Source organism: Dysidea avara, chromosome 9 (assembly GCF_963678975.1).
Source record: "Dysidea avara chromosome 9, odDysAvar1.4, whole genome shotgun sequence".
Classification (NCBI taxonomy): Eukaryota; Metazoa; Porifera; class Demospongiae; order Dictyoceratida; family Dysideidae; genus Dysidea; species Dysidea avara.
In genome coordinates, this window is record NC_089280.1 from 11,350,417 (window position 1) to 11,370,827 (window position 20,411).

The window sequence follows — 20,411 nt, forward strand, 5'->3', positions numbered from 1 at the left end:
GTAAACCTCCTGGTAGCTGGCCAGGCACTGCATAATGGAACTTGACGATGTGCAGACTTCATCAAGAAGACTGTGCTCGAACACCATGATCATTTTGGCTTCGTGCTCCATTTTGCCCACTATGATACAGAGGTATACTTGTTTCACATACAGTGTTCACATACAGTGGGCTGCCAGGGCAAATTTCATAGCAAGGATAGCAAACTTGTGAGCTCACTAGATAAGAGAGTATAGACTAGGCTATAACCTGCAAACAACGACTGTTATATGCGTACATGAGTAATCACCTGTATTTTTGTCACCAGCATTCACTCGATAAATCGTCTTTCACTGCTGCCCCCTAGCTATGCTCCTGCATGTGTAGACATAGTTGCTACTTCGAAGGAGCTTGGAGGCGTGATTGGCAAGGCATGGCCAATTACAGCACACCTCATCATGCAACTGCAAGTGACTCTGTGCATGAGCTACTTGTATGGTGTTCTGCGAGTATGGCCTTGAACAAACTGGCTCATAGGCCAAGCCCTGCCCATATTTGATCATGTCTGGTGACTGAACCACGAGATATTTTGCACTGGTTATAGTGTCTGATAGAAGCAAACAAAATAAAACCAAGAAGGACCTCGTAGTCATGGACCACCAGCACAGTGCTATTATAAGTTGTAAGACACTGGGCCCATGCTGAAATGACCAGAATTCACTCTTTCATGTGGAATATCTCACTACATTGCCCAATGAAGTAAGGCTGCCAATGAACACTGTTAAAAACTGATGTGCTATGGCAGCACCTACAAGTGCCATAGTAACACCTAAAAGCCAAAGTTTGACTGCTCCAGTCAAAATAGTACCTCCAGGTGCCACCACAGTGTTTGCTTCAACAATGAAGAAGTACCTGAATTCATCGATACGGCTAGCTATGGTACAATGTCATTGAGAGAGCCCGGGCAGAAGGGATCAGTCTCTGCATCGACTAATCAATTGGCCGATTGCCTTGATGTAAGTACTCTCCGTGCTCAGGCACAAGTCTGCATGAACTGTTTGTGCCTGTACAGCCCATTTGAAATACTGCTAGCCACTTTTTGGTGGGATGATATCCATCCAGCTGACTACCTGTTATATGCACAAGGATATGATTTGCAGTCAAATTACAAATAATTTATGTATGACTGAAAACAATGCTAATGGTTCCATGATGAAGAGCTTGCAGTATTGACTTCACGCCAGCGTTAGTATATTTTTATTATTACTCGATACTAAATAACAGTTTAATATCCCAGAAACACACTGCAGCTTTGCTTTATGGGCCCAGAGTACTGTGGCTTTGCTGACCTCAGTATGCATATGCATTGCTTTGTCTCGTGTATAGCCAAGTGACATGAAACTAGTGTGCTGGTAGGGCCAGTGAGCCTGACCTTGTCTATCTATCGCTGTTGACTAGTATCTGCTACAGCATCAGCCGCTGTACCGTACCTGTGGCATTGCCAATTGTTAACTGTGAAACCTGCGGGGACCTTAGGTGGCTAGGCACGGATAGCCCCGTTCTTTTCATGTGCTTTGAGCACTGTTTGCCTCCAGTTCAATGTACACATATACCCCAACTGAGTGCACTGCCTTGTATCAGACTTGCCACCACCAGACCTGTTGATTGATCTAATGTGTAGACTCCATGGGCTGTGCAGCCTTTAGTGCTTGGCCCCAAATACATAGGAGGCATTCTACCTGTTGCCCTACTGATAGTGGGCCTGTGTATCGGTACTTGAGCACCCCATGGAGTGCGCTGCTTCGAACATGTATGGGTGCCCGACACCTATACCGAACTAGCCATCTACTTGTCGTGAGAGTATCTACTAATTCTTCACAGCAGTACCTTTGCATGTACTGCCTTGGACAGTGGGTAGGTACTCCTATCAAGAGTATAGCAGGCATCATACCCTTGGTCATATCTGTTGCTTTATCAACCAATTGCTAGCGGCCTGAAGGTTGTTAACTGAACTGTGTCCCTATTGGGTGCACATCCCCAGCACAACTGATACACATAACAGGTATTGTGAATGTCGCTGTGCCTGTACCAGCCACCCATTGGTGGCACTGACTTCTGTTATGCATATAACCTGAAGAGTCTAGAGCCGTACATGTAGATCGAGGTGAGATAAAAGGATCATGTCACTCCACCGGGAGGGGAGAGGCTTCAGTATTCTATGGACAGTGTCTTTGATAATACCAACATGGCACATGGCAGTTATTGTGCCTGTCAGTTGCAGCATGTGCAAGCCATTTGTTTGTGGCCTTGCCTCTCATGCCTGCCAATATGCTTCAATTACCAGGTGCCCTATTTTGACTGCATGCTGGTACTGAGGACCAGATGCCTAACAGGATTGAGCCTGTTACTGTGTTAATACTAGCCACTTGCTTGTGGGCCTGCCTTATATTACATGTATACGACCCAGTAATAGCTAAACATATAAGAGTAAATACCACAAAAATGCTATGAACTAGAGAATAGCCTCAACAGAATAGGCAAGTACACCTAAATTCATACACAAAAGACAATCCAAGGAACCCTCATACACATTGAGTACAATAATGATTGAAAGTAGGACCTAAAGCAGAGACAGAAGGATGTGACTCCGTCAGACATCCCCGGGAGAAGGTGTCACTATTCTGTAGACAGTTTCTTCGATAAGACCAACAACGCGGCACATTCAGTTATTGTACCTGTCAGTTACGAGCATATACCAGCCATTCGTTTGTGGCCCTACTTTGTGCCTGCTGACACCTTTCAACCCCTGGGTAATCGGTTTCACCTGTATACTGGTACTGAGGACCAGATGCCTAACAGGTATTGAGTCTGTTGCTGTGCCTGCCTTCTGTTACACGTATACGACTTGGTAATAGCAGAACACAGCTAAATGTGAGGAGTGCCATGAACTAAAAGATAGCTACACAATCAACAGGTATATACACATCAATTCAAAAACACAACATGATAAAAGGAACTGATTAGAATACTGATTGAAGGTAGAGCTTAAATCTGAGACAGAGGGATGATGTCAGTCAGCTCTCTGGCATGAGGCTTTGGTATTATGGAGAGTGTCTTTGATAAGACCGACTTTGTGGCACAGTGTCTTCAATAAGACCGACTTCATGGTATGGTGTCTTCAATAAGACTGACTTCACAGCACAGTGTATTCGATAAGACCGACTTCATGGCACAGTGTCTTCAATAAGACTGACTTCACAGTGCAATGTCTTTGATAAGACCAACTTCATGGCACAGTGTCTTCAATAAGACTGACTTCGCGGCACAGTGTCTTCAATAAGACTGACTTCACAGCACAGTGTATTCGATAAGACCGACTTCATGGCACAGTGTATTCAATAAGACTGACTTCACAGTGCAATGTCTTTGATAAGACCAACTTCATGGCACAGTGTCTTCAATAAGACCGACTTCGCGGTACATGTAGTGTCTTCAATAAGACCGACTTCATGGCACAGTGTTTTCAATAAAACCAATTTCATGGTACAGTGTCCTCGATAAGACCGACTTCTTGGTACAGTGTGGTCAATAAGACTGACTTCGTGGTACAGTGTCTTCAATAAGACTGACTTCGTGGCATTGTGCCTGTCAGATATCAGTATATACAAGCCAATCATTTGTGGCCTTGGTTGCTGAGACACTTTAAACTACTGGGTGCTGCTTGACTTGTATCCTGGTACTGTGCACCAGATTCCTGCCTCAAAAGTCAATACTACCTATATTCAGAAATGAACCCAACAAAACCCAGTGGGAAATAGAGAGTGCTTCCTGAACAAATACCCAGCAAAAAATAAACAAACAAATAAAAATCTAATAAAAAGACAGTTATAGGAACCCTTACCAGAACAGTAAATAAAGAAGTCCTGTGACCTCACAGAGGCAGAGGGAGTAAGGTCACTCCATGGACCTAAGCCCAGGAGGAAGCTTCAACACACGGACGTCTTTCAGATAGTGACCGCCCACGTGGTACTGATAGTTACATATGCATCGGTACACCAACAAAACATACCTTGACTGGAAAGGCTAAAGTGAGCCTGTGCAGGGCCCTGCCTACACGCCAGCTGGTGCATATAGGATGAAGAGTCTTGTAATTGACAGGTTCAGTAGTGAAGCACCGGAATACTTCTTCGCTAAGCATAGCCAGCCTTGCTTGGACATCCTTAAAACGAAATAGACTTTGACTGCATCATGAGAAGTAGCACCAGACGTTATGCTGCAGTGACATCTGAATACACGGTTGCTAACGACAGGATGTCACCCAACCTGATTATCCTGTTTATAACCTTATGTGGGCGCGCGTCTGCGAGTGTCCATAGCTCCGTAGCTTCTATGTTAACTCCGTTTAATTATTACACACATTTGAGTGTAATTTTGGCTGTTACTCATACGAATATGCATGAAAATCTGTGTGATTGCCTACTAATCACAGTAACCACCCTCCACACTAGCAGCCATTACTAAGCAACAGAATTTGAAAATTAACCATGACAAAAGGCTAGTCACACTTAGCAACCATTGCCTAGCAACAGTTGCTATGGTGAAAATGACATTTACCCTTAACATTGGTTACCTAGCAACCGTTTCTAAGCAACTACATTGTTGCTATGCTGTGGGCACCTATCACTATGGCAACACCAGTCGTCAATTTGGTCCACACGTACTGTCAGATTAACTGTGCAATTACAGAAACTACCAGTGCGATTTGGGATTAATTGCACTCCTACTATTGGGACTAACGAACTAAATCATTATGTGATTAGTACTAGTAATAGCATGGGTAGCAGTGAAATTTGGGATAAATACCACAAGTGTTGTATTGGAAATGGGGATAAATTTCATGAGGCGAAGCCGAGTGAAATTTACCATTTCCAATACAACAAGAGTGGTATTTATCCCAAATTTCACTGCTACCCATGCTATTACCAGTTAATACCATATACTCGCTGCATATACGCATGCTTGCCATGTACACAATTTGTCACTATGTACTAAACACGTGCACGTCAACACTAATTGGCACTACATTGTTAACATAAATTCTAGCCAATGAAATTGCAATTACAACTTTTCCACTGCTACCAGTGAAATACGGGATAAATTTCACTGCTACTATTGAGACTTTTGTATGGGCAGTGAAACAGGTATGGTATTAGTATAGGTAATCACACTTGCACGAAAATGTGTGTGATTGCCTACTAATCACATAGTGTCCACCCTTCATGGTTTGTAGTACACATCTGTCCAGTTCTATGTGGCCATTAACTTCTACCAGGTGATTGCATCATCCTTCTGTGTATTACATCATTGTTGTTGCACTTAAAAGGCTTCACATGTCAGCAATTCTATTGGTTACTCAAAATGGCTACATATGTTGCACTTAAAAGGCTTCTATTGTCAGCTTATTGGATTGGTTATTCATTATATCACCTTCTTGTTGCACTTAAAAGGCTTCTGTTATTCTGCTATTTTATTGGCTACTTTACAGTGCAATTACAGAAACAAGGCCATGCGATTTGGGATTAATTGCACTCCTACTATTGAGACTAATATATGGCAAACTAAATCACTATGTGATTAATGTGATAATATTAATCTTACAGTAGTATGATACAAAGAAATTAGGAATTTTAAGTATGATTAGGGATTAAAGAACTGAACTTGCTACAGGGTCAACTTGTAGCATAGCTGATCTCTCTACATGATTACTTGTAACTTGACTGAATCCTGCAATAGAGTGAATTATTAGGTAGCTGACTGCTCTAATAGGGTGACTTCACTATTAGAGTATCTTGACCGTGCATTTGCTACAGACACATGCATCACACATACACACAACTAAAGTAAGTATAGAGATTAGACTATAGACTGAAGCATAGGAATTAAATGTCCATAAGATAGTTTACCTATCCATTTGTAAATAAACACATATTCCTTAGGGTTAATGTGTGCTGGCATGATCTGTTGGGTAATTAAGTTCTCACTACAATGAAGCTATACTATGTTGCTTTATTTAGCATTTGATATTTTATAACTGCAGAAAATAAAAGACCTTCATTAGCAGACATTGCTAACAATGTGGTCCCATGGTGGGCACCAAAGTGGAGGCAGTTGGGTACACAACTAAAATTTGCTGATAATCTGATGGATATCATACAACAAGACCATTCCAATGACTGTCAGAGGTGTTGTACTGAGATGTTGACTAGTTGGTTGGATAGAAACCCCAATGCTTGTTGGGGAGATTTGATCACTGCGGTGGATAATTTGTCTACTGAAGGTATGTTAAATCTATATAGAGCCAATGAAATGTATGATTTAAGTATAGGCAGCTTTGAAATAGGTTGTTTTTCTACTTCTGTAAACAAAGCATCTAGAATTGTTTACTTATTGCAAGTAAATTAAATACTTGACTGATATCAATACTCATGCTAGTGAGTCATGCAGCCAAGAAACTATGAAGCTTATGCCCAATTAAAAGACATGTGGCCACTACTGTGAGTTATTTACGTGTAGGGATGGTTTCACAATAATAGCCCAACATTTCATTATGTAATAAAGAATCTTTACTTGTCATAGTTTCTTGCGACTGGTGTAAAAAAATACACATATTTAGACATACTTTGCTTTATTTCTCGACTTTGTGGTACATCTAGCATCATGTTATACCAGACAACATACCCGCATTTGTACAGTCAATCTGCACTGACATCATCTAATTCTGGTTTGCCCATACGCATTTTCTTCTCTAATCCAAACAATAACTTTCAAAGATACGATGTGGACACAAACTCTAATAACATATAAACAAGGTGTGAAAGTGTCAAGAATGTAAGTTCCCTAGGGAAGGCGCATAAATCTTTTAGACTCTATTTAGTGCCACGCACCACACAGTGTATTACAATTGCTTTAATCTTTGTGACTTGTCACTACAACGAATTAAGAATTTGGAATAAATAAAAACTTCTGGCACATAGAAATACCCACCCCAGTGACAAGCAGTCACTCACATTGTGATACTCCACCCCAACAACAAGCAGTCACTCACACCGTGGTTTTGCGCATCTTAGTTAATACACATATCAAGACACACGGTAGTGTGTTGTGCAGCCCAAGAATCCGGCGTACAACACCCTTGAGTATATTGACGGGAAGAAAGAAAACACAATTTTCACACCTCCGTAGTTCTGTGCTGCCTTGATGAAACAAGACGATTTTTGCTGTGAGCATGCCCGCCAACTGCAGTACTCCACATACCAAATTTGAGCGAAATCGCTTCAAGCTTTCCCGAGATATATGACTTCAAAAATTGGCTTAGTTTCTTCGTTTTTTCTTCCTCTTTTCGCACACTTACAAAAACTGCCATAAAACGAGAACGCCATATCCGATTACCTTGAAATTTGGCACACAGAAGGGGGGTATAATGGCGCATCTCGGTACTAACTTTGGCTGGAATACGATAAACAGGCAAAGAGTTATAAGCAATTATTCACGAAAAATAACACCAATATGTTGTTACGCCTACAGGGTAAACCACTTATGGGAAGAAGTTGAAAATCGGTGGGTGAATAAGTTAACTATTGAACCTCAAACCTATTGTGGTCTGAAAGAAATCAAGCTAAAAACCACGAAGATACAATGAAAAAACCAACAGTGTGTAACAATTATGCAATCGAGATAAGCTAATAAAAAACGACTACTTGCCACGTCTACCAGAAAAACCGCTTGGAGTAATGCTTTGAAAATCGCTGTACAGATGAAGTAATCATCTTAGAAAGGCTCTTCAATGGTGTAGAAGAATCAGACTTAAAGCCACAGAGTTATAACATGAAATCCAACTTGGTGTAGCAAGTGCGAGATCGAGATACTCTAATAGAGCAGTCATCCTAATAGAGCACTCACCCTAAAGAGAATTCAAGAGATCAGCTAGAAACAAGTAACCTGTATAGAGATCAGCTACAAACAAATTATCCTGTAGAGAGTTCAGCTACAAACAATTCACCCTGTAGAGAGATCAGCTAGAAGAAGTTACCTTGTAGAGAGTTCAGCTACAAAGAAACCACCATGTAGAGAGTTCAGCTGCAAACAAATCACCCTGTAGAGAATTCAGCTACAAACAAATCACCCTGTAGAGAGATCAGCTAGAAGAAGTTACCTTGTAGAGAGTTCAGCTACAAAGAAACCATCATGTAGAGAGTTCAGCTACAAACAAATCACCTGTAGAGAGTTCAGCTACAAACAAATCACCCTGTAGAGAGATCAGCTAGAAGAAGTTACCTTGTAGAGAGTTCAGCTACAAAGAAACCATCATGTAGAGAGTTCAGCTGCAAACAAATCACCTGTAGAGAGTTCAGCTACAAACAAATCACCCTGTAGAGAGATCAGCTAGAAGAAGTTACCTTGTAGAGAGTTCAGCTACAAAGAAACCATCATGTAGAGAGTTCAGCTGCAAACAAATCACCTGTAGAGAGTTCAGCTACAAACAAATCACCCTGTAGAGAGATCAGCTAGAAGAAGTTACCTTGTAGAGGGTTCAGCTACAAAGAAACCATCATGTAGAGAGTTCAGCTACAAACAAATCACCCTGTAGAGAGTTCAGCTACGAACAGATCACCCTGTAGAGTTCAGCTAGAAACAAGTCACCCTGCCTTTTTGTAGCTGAACTTTCTACAGGCTACTTGTTTCTAGCTGATCTCTCTATTATATGGTGGTTCTTTGTAACTGAACTCTCCACAGGGCAATTGTTTTGCAGCTGAACTCTCTACTGGGGGACCTGTTTGTAGCTGAACTCTCTACAGGTTACTTGTTTCTAGCTGATTTCTCTATAGGGTGGCTTTTTGTAGCTGAACTCTCCACAGGTGATTTGCTTGTAGCTGAGCTCTCTACTGGGTAACTTTTTTTGTAGCTGAACTCTCTACTGGGTAACTTGTTTAGCTGAACTCTCTACTGGGTAACTTTTTTAGCTGAACTTTCTACACAATGACTTGTTATGTAGCTGAACACTCTAATAGAGTAACTTACTAACAATGCTGAATGCTCTAACAGGGTGACTGTACTATTAGAGTATCTAGTTGATAGCGCACTTGCTACACATAGTAGAGTTTCGCATCATAATTCTGTAGTTTGTAATCTGATTCTTCTGTACTACTGCAAGGACTTTCTATAATGATTATTTCACCTGCAGATAGAATTTTGGCTCATTCCTTGCCAGGTAGGCATGAAATCCTTTAGTATTTTTATTCACAAAACTCGATCGCGCAATTGTTACACACCTTAGATTTCGGGTCATATGACTCATATCTCCATGATCCTTATTTTGATTCCTTTTACACCACTAAAAGGCACTCCTACGATGGTTAGTCTATCCACAAACCAATTTTCAACTCATTCCTCGAAGCGGTTTACCCTGTAGGCGTGATAACAAATTGATCTTGTTTTACGCGAATAATCGGTCATAACTCATGAACCGTTCATCAGATTTGCACCAAACTTGGTACTAGGATTTTCCCTTAGATTCCCTTTGAGTGTGCTAAGTTTCAAGGCAATCAATTTATGTGGTTGCGTTTTATAGCAATTTTTCAAGGTGTGCGAAAAGATGAAAAGAAGAAAAATAAATGAAGAAATAAAAACAAAATTTTGGCCACTCATATCTCGGAAATGGCTGTGACGATTTCCTTCAAATTTGGTATGTGGGGTGGCCTACCTGGTGGTCACCTCTGCAGCAAAACAGGTTCGGATGAGGGATCACGGAGCTACAAAGGTGTGAAAATCACATTTACTTTCTTCCTGTCAATATACTCACGGTGTGGTGTGCTGGCTTCTTGGGCCGCACGACACACTACCATGTGTCTTGATTTCTGAATAGTATAGGAAATCTCTCACTGCATGCCATGTATCCTTGACTTAGGAAATCTCATGTAGATGTCAAATTTCTGAATAGTATCAATGACAGATCCAGGATGGGGCATTTGCCCCCCTCCCTTTGTGGAATAGCTAGGCATGCATTATAGCTACTTCTTTTGATTGAAATGATAAACCTTATGTCAGGCCAAGATCTCTTGAAAAGTATTCCTATATTAGTACCATTTATTGCAAACTCACCTGAAACCAAAATCAAATCACTGCCTAACTGCCAACCAGCATATTGGTCCATACTAAGTGCCTTTAAAAATAATTATACTTGTGGGTGTTTGAGACACTCATAGCTTTTAAAACTCCACAGCCACCTGCAAAGGCCAAACTGGCAAAAATCATACTACTGATTATTTGCTTATTCAAAAATAACAAAAGAGTCTATTCTCACCCGGCCACCTACAACTAAGCCCTCCCCTTCCCAACCCCTGGATCTGCCCCCGAGTATAGGAAATCTCACTGTATACCATGTGTCCTTGACTCAGGAAGTGTAAATGTCAAATTTCTGAATACCAGGAAATCAAACAACATGTCAGATGTTTGGCAAAGGAAATGTCCAGCCATATGAAATTTCCAATGTTTTAGAAAATATCCAAACATGTGACATTTATGGTATACTGATTTATTCCAGGTTTGATATAGTAAATTCAACACTGACATTTCCATGCTGATATTTGGTCCACAAACGTCACTTTTTCTAGTGACAGCTACACTCAGTAAAGTATATAGACCTAAATATATAGGAACTTCATGTATATTTATATGCATGTGTATCTATAGCTGTTGCATACTGTACTTTGTGACAAAATAATTGGTTATGGCAATTATGGGCACCTGTATATACATTTACACCCATTTCATTGCTACAGTATCTCAAAAGTTTAAAGTTGGCTGGTATGGAGACCATTCAACACAGGTGGCCTCTATCCACTTATATGTTTATGCAGACGGTGGACATATGCATATTTTAGTGCATGTACATGCACTGCTTACAGGTAATGACAACAGTGTGGAGACAGCCAGACATGAGCTACGTAAACGATATACACAAAGTAGATATATTCCACCAGAAGATAACTGGCTACCTTACCACCCCAAACACTACACACCATTGACTATTGTTCATCATGAAGGAAGATGTACTGAATCTGAAGTCAAAAATATGGCAGAAGTTCGAAACATGACATTAAGCAAAATGGGAACTGACCAACAAAATAATAACAAGTCCTTAAGTAATCTTTTTGCTTTGTTTGATGGGGAAACACCTGCCCCTTACAAATTCCTCATTGAAGGAGCACCTGGAATAGGAAAAACTATCTTGAGTAAAGAAATTGCTTTACAGTGGGCTAAAGATAAAATTTAAAAAAACAAAAGGTTACTTTTTTTACTATTTATGCGTGACCCTCAAATAAAACAGATAACAGATATTTCATCACTTGTAAAATGTTTTCAGCTGCCCAATTCAGTTGCTGCTAAAATTTCTGATTGGCTTATCGAAACCAGTGGGAGATACCTTACCCTTTTGCTTGATGGATATGATGAAGCTAACAATTTAATTATCAATGAAATTATTAGCCAAAGACTATATTGACAGAGTGTGGACTAATAATTACATCTCGTCCAGCAGCTTCATCACACCTCCATGATATTGTTGACTGTAGAGCAGAAGTGTTGGGTTTTACTAAAGAAGATCAATTGGACTTTATTCAGAATGCTTTGCAAAATAATGATGATAAAATTGAAAAGCTTAGGAAATTCTTTCTGACAAATCCATTCCTAAATAAATTGTGTTACATTCCATTAAACATGAACATATTACTTTGTCTTGCTGATGGTGGAATAAATTCTTTACCTACAACCCAAACAAGCTTATACCAGAAGTTTATTATCATGACAATTATTCATTTTCTGAAAAAAGGTCGAGAAGTTATTACCGCTGACATAACCAGTCTCAGTGACCTGCCTCCTAAGTACCATGAAATCATTAAGGACTTGTCAAAGTTTGCCTTACTTGCATTACAAAAGGATCAACTAGTGTTTACTAAGGCTGAGGTAACTACAGCTTGTCCCAACCTCACTCCTGCTAACTGGTATGGCCTTGGATTATTAAAACCTGCTCAATATTTCAAAGATGGCTGTGACCACGAATCATTTCATTTCCTTCATTTTCCAATTCAAGAGTACATGGCAGCTTATCATATTGCCTCATTACCGCGAGCTGACCTGTTACAACTACTCAATGATACATTTTGGAAAATTCATTATTGTAACACATGGACAATGTATGTTGGCATTACTGGTGGTAAAGGTGATTCTTTTAAAGATTTCTTGTCAGGTAATTCCTTTATAGTATCTCGTTGGTTTTTTGGGAATCAAACTGTATCAAGTAAAATATTGCAGGATAAAATAAAATGTCTTTACCTATTGCACTGTTTGATGGAAGCTAATCATGAAATGTTAGAGTCTGTGAATAATGCTTTCCAGGGAGGAGTAATTGACGTCAGTAATCGAACCTTGTCCAATGATGATGTTCACACACTTGCAATCCTACTATTAAGGTTACCTGGTAAGCAGTGGGCAAAACTTGACTTATCAAACTGTAAAATTAATGGTGAAATCCTTACCAGTTTGTGTGAAATTTTTAAAACTGACCAACAAGCAATCACAGTGAAAATTGTTGACCTTTCTGGAAATAGTTTAGACTGGGAATCTCTCAGCAACCTTTGTCACGTTTTCAAAATATGGCATGTACAAGAATTAGTACTCTCCATTGACGCACTGTACGATAGCAAATATGTTCACCTCATCAACCATTTTACTGATAAAATGAAGAATATTATAGATCAAAGAAACATACTAGAAGAAACCGATATTGATAACATTTTGCTGGCTACTTATATAGCAAACCTAAACAAGATGATTGTTGTATATTCCGACCAAAGTTTCATTACATGTACTCAGTTTGCTGTTGAGTATATACGTGAAGAAATAAAAAGATTTCTAAACGTAATTGGAGTTTCAGCAGTTTCTGATGCATCATTTGGTTATCACCTTACTGTTGAGGAAGCAAACAAGAAATTAAAAACCCTAATGTCGACTGTTAAATACATTAAGATATGTGGTGAGTATTTACAGTCAAAGGGTGCATACCTGCTAGAAAATACTACAATATTAGAAAATCAAGGTATTTTACCACATGGTCTATTAGCAGACTACTTGTCAGCAATTTTGTACCACAATTTAACAGTGAATAGTACATACTTAGGACAGTTGCCAACAGAAATAAAGTATGGGTTAAAAAGTCCATCAGACCTAGATAGTTTTACTATTTGTAACAACAATATTAGTGATGAAACAGCAACATATATAGCAGTTATTTTATCTGGTGCTACTAAACTACAGAGATTAAATCTAGGTGACAACAATTTACAAGCTTCAGGTATTATAAGCATTTCAAGAAGTTTACAAAATACTTCAAACTTAACAGTACTTAGTATTTCAAACAACCATATTGGTGTTAAAGCAGCAGATGGTATTGCTACTGTTTTATCTCATAATACCAAAATACAGAAGCTATACCTTGATGGTAATGATTTACAAACAGAAGGTGCTATTGTCATATTTAAAGGATTACAAAATACTTCAACCTTGACAGTACTTAACATTGCAGATAACAATATTGGTTATGAAGCAGGAGAGCACATTGAAACTGTTTTATCTCATAATGCAAGTCTACAAAAATTATTTCTACATGAGAATAATTTTCAAACAATTAAGATTGCAAAGGGATTACAACACACTTCAACACTGACAGACTTTCACATTGCATACAACAATATTGGTGCTGAAGCGGCAGGTGATATTGCAACTGTTTTATCTCATAATACTCAACTACAGAAGTTATATCTAAATGGAAATAATTTGCAAGCAACAGGTGCTATTAAAATTTCAAAAGGTTTACAAAGTACTTCAACTTTAATAGTGTTTTACTTTTCTAAAAATTATATTGGTGTTGAAGCAGCAGATGATATTGCAAATGCTTTATCTCATAATCTTAAACTACAAAAGTTATATCTAGGTGAGAATAATTTACAAGCAGAAGGTGCTATTAAGATTTCAAGAGGTTTACAAAACACTTCTACTCTAACAGAACTTGACATTTCAGACAACAATATTGGTGTTGAAGCAGCAGATGATATTGCAACTGTTTTATCTCATAATACCAAACTCCAGAAGTTATACCTAACTGGGAATAATTTACAAACAGAAGGTACAATTAAGGTATCAATAGGTTTACAACATACATCATCCCTGACAGAATTTAATTTTTCCAATAACAATACTGGTTCTGAAGCAGCAGGTGCTATTGTCTCTATTTTATCTCGTAATTTATTCCTTGAAAAAGTACACCTAGCAGAAAATAATTTACAAACACAAGGTGCCATTAGGATTTCACAAGCTTTACGAAATACTTCAACCCTTACAGAACTTAACCTGTCAAATAATAGCATTGGTCATGAAGCAGCAGGTGATATTGCTGCTGTTTTATCAAGTAATACAAAACTAAATAAATTGTATCTAACAGGAAATAGTTTGCAAGCTGCAGGCATTGTGAAGATTGCAAGAGGCTTACAAAGTATTTCAACATTGATGGTAATTAGTATTGCAGACAATAATATTGGTGCTGAAGCAGCCATTGATATATCCACTATTTTGTCTCACAACACTGAGTTGCAAAAGTTGTATTTAAGTAGAAATAACTTACAAACAGAAGGTGCTGTTAAAGGTTTGAAAGGATTAACGAATACTTCAAGTCTAACAGTATTTAGTATTTCAAACAACAACATTGGTGTTGAAGCAGCAGATGATATTGCAACGGTTTTGTTACATAATACCAAACTACATGAATTATATCTAGCTGAGAATAATTTACAAACAAAAGGTGCTATTAGGATTTCAAGAGGTTTACAAAATATTTCAACTCTAACAGAATTTAGTATTTCAAACAACAATATTGGTGTTGATGCAGCAGATGATATCGCAACTGTTTTATCTCATAATACCAAACTTCAAAAGTTATATCTACATGGAAATGATTTGCAAACAGAAGGTGCTATTAAGATTTCAAAAGGTTTACAAAATACTTCAACTCTAACAGAATTTAGTATTTCTAACAACAATATTGGTGTTGAAGCAGCTGATGATATTGCAACTGTTTTATCTCACAATACTCAATTAAAGGAATTACATTTAGACAATAATGACTTTCAAGCCACTGGTACTATTCAGATTACAAAAACAGCACAAAAGTATTTACGTCTTACAAGATTTGATATTTCAAGTGTTCATGTTAGTGAAAAGATGGCAGGTTACATTGCAAATGTTTTATGTTGCGCTAGTGCACAAGAACTCTATTTGGATGAGAATGAATCAGTGGCAGATTCTATCCAAATTGCAGCAGCTTTACATAATCCTTCATTGCTCTCACTTTTTATTTTAAATTGCAATGTCAGTGTTGAATTGGCAGAAGATATTGCTGCATTTCTATTTTCCGTAAAATCACTGCAAAGTTTGTGTTTAGATGGAAATAATTTACAAACAAAAGGGTTAGCTAAAATTACTAGAGTTCTACAACATACTTCCACCCTAACTTTACTTAACATATCTAACAACAATATTGGTTTTGAAGCAGCAGAGCAGATTGCAGTTGTTTTGTCCCACAATTCCCAACTAAAGGAACTATACCTTGATGGAAACAACTTACAAGCATCTAGTATAAGTAAAATAGCTATTGCTTTAAGAAACACTTGCACCTTAAAAACATTTAGTGTTGCAAGAAATAACATTAGCAGTGAAGTGACAGGAAACATTGCTGCTGTTTTATTACAAAATGCCAAAATGAATTCATTATATCTTGATGGGAACAATTTACAAACGGATGGCATTATCAAGATTACTAAAATCTTGCAAAATACATCAGAATTGGAAGTGTTCAGCATTGCAAATAACAATGTATCTGGTTACGTAGCAAACGGAATAGCTAATGTATTATCCCACCACACGAAGCTGAAGGAGTTACATGTTGATGGAAGCAATATAAAAACGGAAGGTGCTATTGAAATTGCGAAAGCATTGCAGAACATTTTAACTCTCAACACACTTAAAATTTCTAACAATGTCATTACTGAGGAAGCAGCTGATGATATAGCAACAGCATTAACAAATAACCCTCAATTACATACATTAGATGTGAGTGCAAATGATCTATGTACACCTGGAATTATTACAATATCAAGAGCTTTACAAAAAACCTCTATATTAACAGTACTTAACATTTCTAACAACAAAATCAATGTTGAAGCAGCAGATGATATTGCAGCTGTTTTATCTTCAAATGTCACAATCAGAATACTAAAAATTAATGATAATAACCTATCAACTCCTGGTGTTATGAAGATAGCAACAGCTTTACAAAACACCTTACCTCTTCAACACCTAGATGTTTCACACAATAATATTAATGGTAGAGAAGATGATATTCGAACATTATTGTCACACAACACTAAACTTGACTTAGTAATTGCGTAACAGAAGTATGCACACGTACATACGTACTGTAGATGAACCCATATTTAGCAACTTAGAGAAGAACTTTTTCACTATAAAATATATATGTAAGCACTAAGAAGCATATCCTGCATTAAAAGTATTGTACTAATTTTATTGCAATTTGCATTCAATTATTAATGACATGTGAACTTAACTGGCTAACTAAGTTTTCTTTCAATACAGGGAGGAAAGTTGAAACTAGCTTAATTATAGCGATGTCACAGAAGTCCTACAACATTTCTTGCATGGGAACAATTAAATCATAAGTATATACATCCACACGATTACCAAGAAAATTAATTTAAGTATCACATTTCCTACTGCACAAGAACAGTGTCAGTGGTGAATGTTTATACTACAGTATATATTTTAAAATGTGTTGCTAAAATCAACTTAAATGATAGTTTTAAGGATATGATTCACACTTTCAGGCCTAGGGATGAGCAAATTTACTTTTACCCACCTATATTAATTTTTTCCAGGCCAGGAATTCTTATTTCTGATCCATCATACTCAATGTATTCCTCAAAGATAGCTAAACGCTTATTTAAGTATATGAAACTCAGAAGTACACATGACTTTATTAGAATTTTTATCACACATTGAATATTCTATTAGAATAATGTAATATGTGCAATTAAAGTTGCTGTTCTTTGGTGTCCACCTTTTCAAAAGCCAATTTTTCAACCATTGCTTTTACCAGTATAATCAGTTTGTCTCATGCATCCTTATTTGCATTGGGAAATATATCCAGTATTATCAGAACTGGTTAAGGAGGCGGCATCAGCTCAACCTGATTTTCTGGTTACTATTTCCAGATGTCTGATTCCATCTTTGGAGAATTACCATGGAGTTACTGGTGTTTGCTTTTTTTGATTTTCTGTGATCAAATCCGCAGACACGTTTAGGAGACTAGAAGCATTCTCATTCTCTAAATTGCTACTTGTAGGATATAAAAGGAGAGAAAAAAACAAATAAAAATAGGTTAATTAGTTTATATATCAATTAATCTATAAATATTTTATCGTATATATAATTATGTTGTTAGAGTCTTAGAGATAGTGAAAAAAGAGTGCAGAAAAGGGAACTCTCAACTTCAAAATTCAAGGAGACTCTGACGATCGTATCGTCAATAGCCAGGTAACTAAGAAATTTGTTAGCATCCATGACTTGGACAATATATGCACCTATCCCCCTCAGTTTTACAGTAATAAGTATGATGTTACCATCCACCTGTACTGCATGGGATCTAGTGTAACACAACATTATTAAATCATATTCTCTGTGCATCTTGCTACATACCACAATTCACTTTACTTTTGTGCAAAAAATTTTCAAGATAAAAATTTTTGTGTAGAAATATTTTTGTATGATTTACGTGAATGACTGCTCTATTAGAGTAGTTCAATCTTATGTAGTGTAAGAAATTTTCATACAAAAATTATTTTACAACAAAAAAAAGCAAACTACGGTAGTTTTCTATAATTTTCTTCAGGCCGTTATAAATTCCACTCTGGAGTCTGGTAGTTGCAGCTTCAGTCCAGTTACCTACACAGTAATAATATCTAATCCAAAACAGCCAAGCTGTAAAAAAAAGTGGCACCAAATTCACACGAATTGTCGTTATTAAATTTTTTACCATTAACCTACTATAACAGCCATTTCTTGGCTGCCACCTTGGATTTCACATCTTTTTTCACCCTGGCTTTTTGTGGGGTCGCACTCTTTTTTTACAGCTTGACTGTTTTGGATTAGATATCACTTCTTTTTGTATTTGTATACCCCAAAGCTGGTCATAGGATGGCTTTGGGGCTTTTTAACTTATCTTTTTTTCTTTACCACAGGAAGAAGAAAAGATTTGAAACAGATTTTTAATACTTAGCTATTTCTGATTTTATCAGTAATTATATTAGAGTATTAATTTTATTACATGCCAATTCTTCCCTACAGGATAACTTGTTTGTAGCTGATCTCTCCACTGGGTGACTTGTTTGTAGCTGATCTCTCTACAGGATAACTAGTTTGTAGCTGAACTCTCTACAGGGTGATTTGCTTGTGGCTGAACTCTCTATATTGTGTCTAGTTTCCAGCTGATCTCTCTATGGGTGACATGTTTCTAGTTGATCTCTCTACAGGGTTACTTTGTCTGGCTGATCTCTCTACAGGGTGATTTGTTTTTGCAGCTGAACTCTTTACAGGTTACTGGTTTCTGGCTGATCTCTCTGCAGAGTAACTTGTTTCTAGCTGAACTCTCTACAGGGTGATCTATTTGTAGCTGAAATCTCTACAGGGTGATTTGTTTGTAGCTGAACTCTCTGCGAATGATGTTTCAAGGGTGGCCACCCCTAAGATTGCTATAGCGCTTCCTTCAATGCCGACCAGACGAAGGTCGCATTTCTCTAGTGCTGTGTTCTCTCCTACCACTTTCCTCCAGACATCCTCTCTGATAAGGCTGATTGATGCCCCATTGTCTAGTATAAAACTGACATATATGGACACCCTGTCAGTTAACCGAACCAAGTACGCGATAGGCAACTAAATGAAACTATCCAAAATTCAGAGGTATTTCCAAACAATTTCCATACTTACAGAAAAGACATGGTGGTGGTGTATTTGTCTTGGTCAAGAACACTGTTCACTCCTCACAAATTGACACTAACTCATCTATTGAAATTGTCTGGACTTGCATCCATATTGGTAAGAACAATGATGTCATTGTTGGTTCATTTTATTGTCCTCCCCACTTACCTGACACAGTACTTGAAGACTTGCAGTCTTCTGTAGATGCTATCAAGCAGCAATACCCTCATATCCGAATCATTCTCGGTGGTGATTTCAACTGTCCAGGGAACACAATAATTTACAGACTCATATGTGCCATGTCACTTTTGTGAAAAACTTATTGTTCTAGCAGAGGATACCCAGCTGTCTCAATTAGTCATTTTTCCTACTAGAGGTAATAATACACTGGATTTGTGCTTTACCACTCATCCAGATTCTGTGTTGTCTTGTGAGCCACTTCCTGGTTTTAGTGATCATGATGCAATCATAGTATCTATCCAAATTCCCAAATAAATGATAAAACAGCATCCCTGAACCATCTACCTCTACAAGTCAGCTGACTGGGATACAATCAGAGAAAAACTGTCAGACCTATCACATATTTACTTTGAGCTAAATAACTCTTCACCTCAAAACTGAGATAAAAATTGATCATTTTTGCACAAAACTTACAACAAATCATCAAAGACCTACCAAAGTATTATATATAAGTGCAAGGACTCATTTACCATGGATGTCACCTACATTGAAGCATTTAATAAGAAAGAAGCAAAGAATATGTAACACGGGAAAAGGATTGGTTAGAATACAAATCATTGCAGAAAGAGGTGGACCATAAACTCAAACATCAACACAAGTCGTACATAACAAACTTGATTTCATCATCTAACAATAAAAAGCCTTTGTGGCATTACTTGAAAACACGGAAATTGTGGCATTAGCACATTAAATTATCCACAAAGTGGCCATGCTGTGACAGATTCATTTGAAAAAGCCAACAATATTTCAAATCTGCGTTTACAACTGAAAACAATACCACCATCCCTGACAAAGGTACATCTCTATTTCCATCTATGCCAATGTTTGAGATAACCAAGCAAGGAGTCTATAACATATTATCAAACTGTGATTCATCCAAATCTCCTGGACCAGACAAGTCTATTCATCCATGTGTATACTGAAAACTACAGCAACCGAAATCTCTCCTATGTTGACCCACATTTTAAAACAATCATTACAGTCCGGTACTGTTCCGTATGAATGAAAACATACCTATGTTACTCCCCTATTAAAA

General features: G+C 37.7%; 1 protein-coding gene across 8 annotated transcripts in view; it reads left to right on the plus strand.

Moving 5' to 3' along the window:
• Positions 1 to 20,411, plus strand: part of LOC136265626 (protein NLRC5-like) — a 53,191-nt gene that overhangs the window by 17,149 nt on the left and 15,631 nt on the right. For 7 of the 8 annotated variants that reach the window (XR_010705630.1, XR_010705632.1, XR_010705629.1 and 4 more), the window contains exon 2: positions 6,075 to 6,314. Coding sequence is in view for 1 of the 8 variants with exons in the window: in XM_066060528.1 (XP_065916600.1) it covers positions 11,753 to 16,534 (4,782 nt within the window). In the remaining 7 variants the exon portion in view is untranslated. Of the gene's footprint in view, positions 1 to 6,074; positions 6,315 to 10,941; positions 16,710 to 20,411 lie in introns of those variants that run through there. The other variant, XM_066060528.1, reaches the window with a different exon arrangement.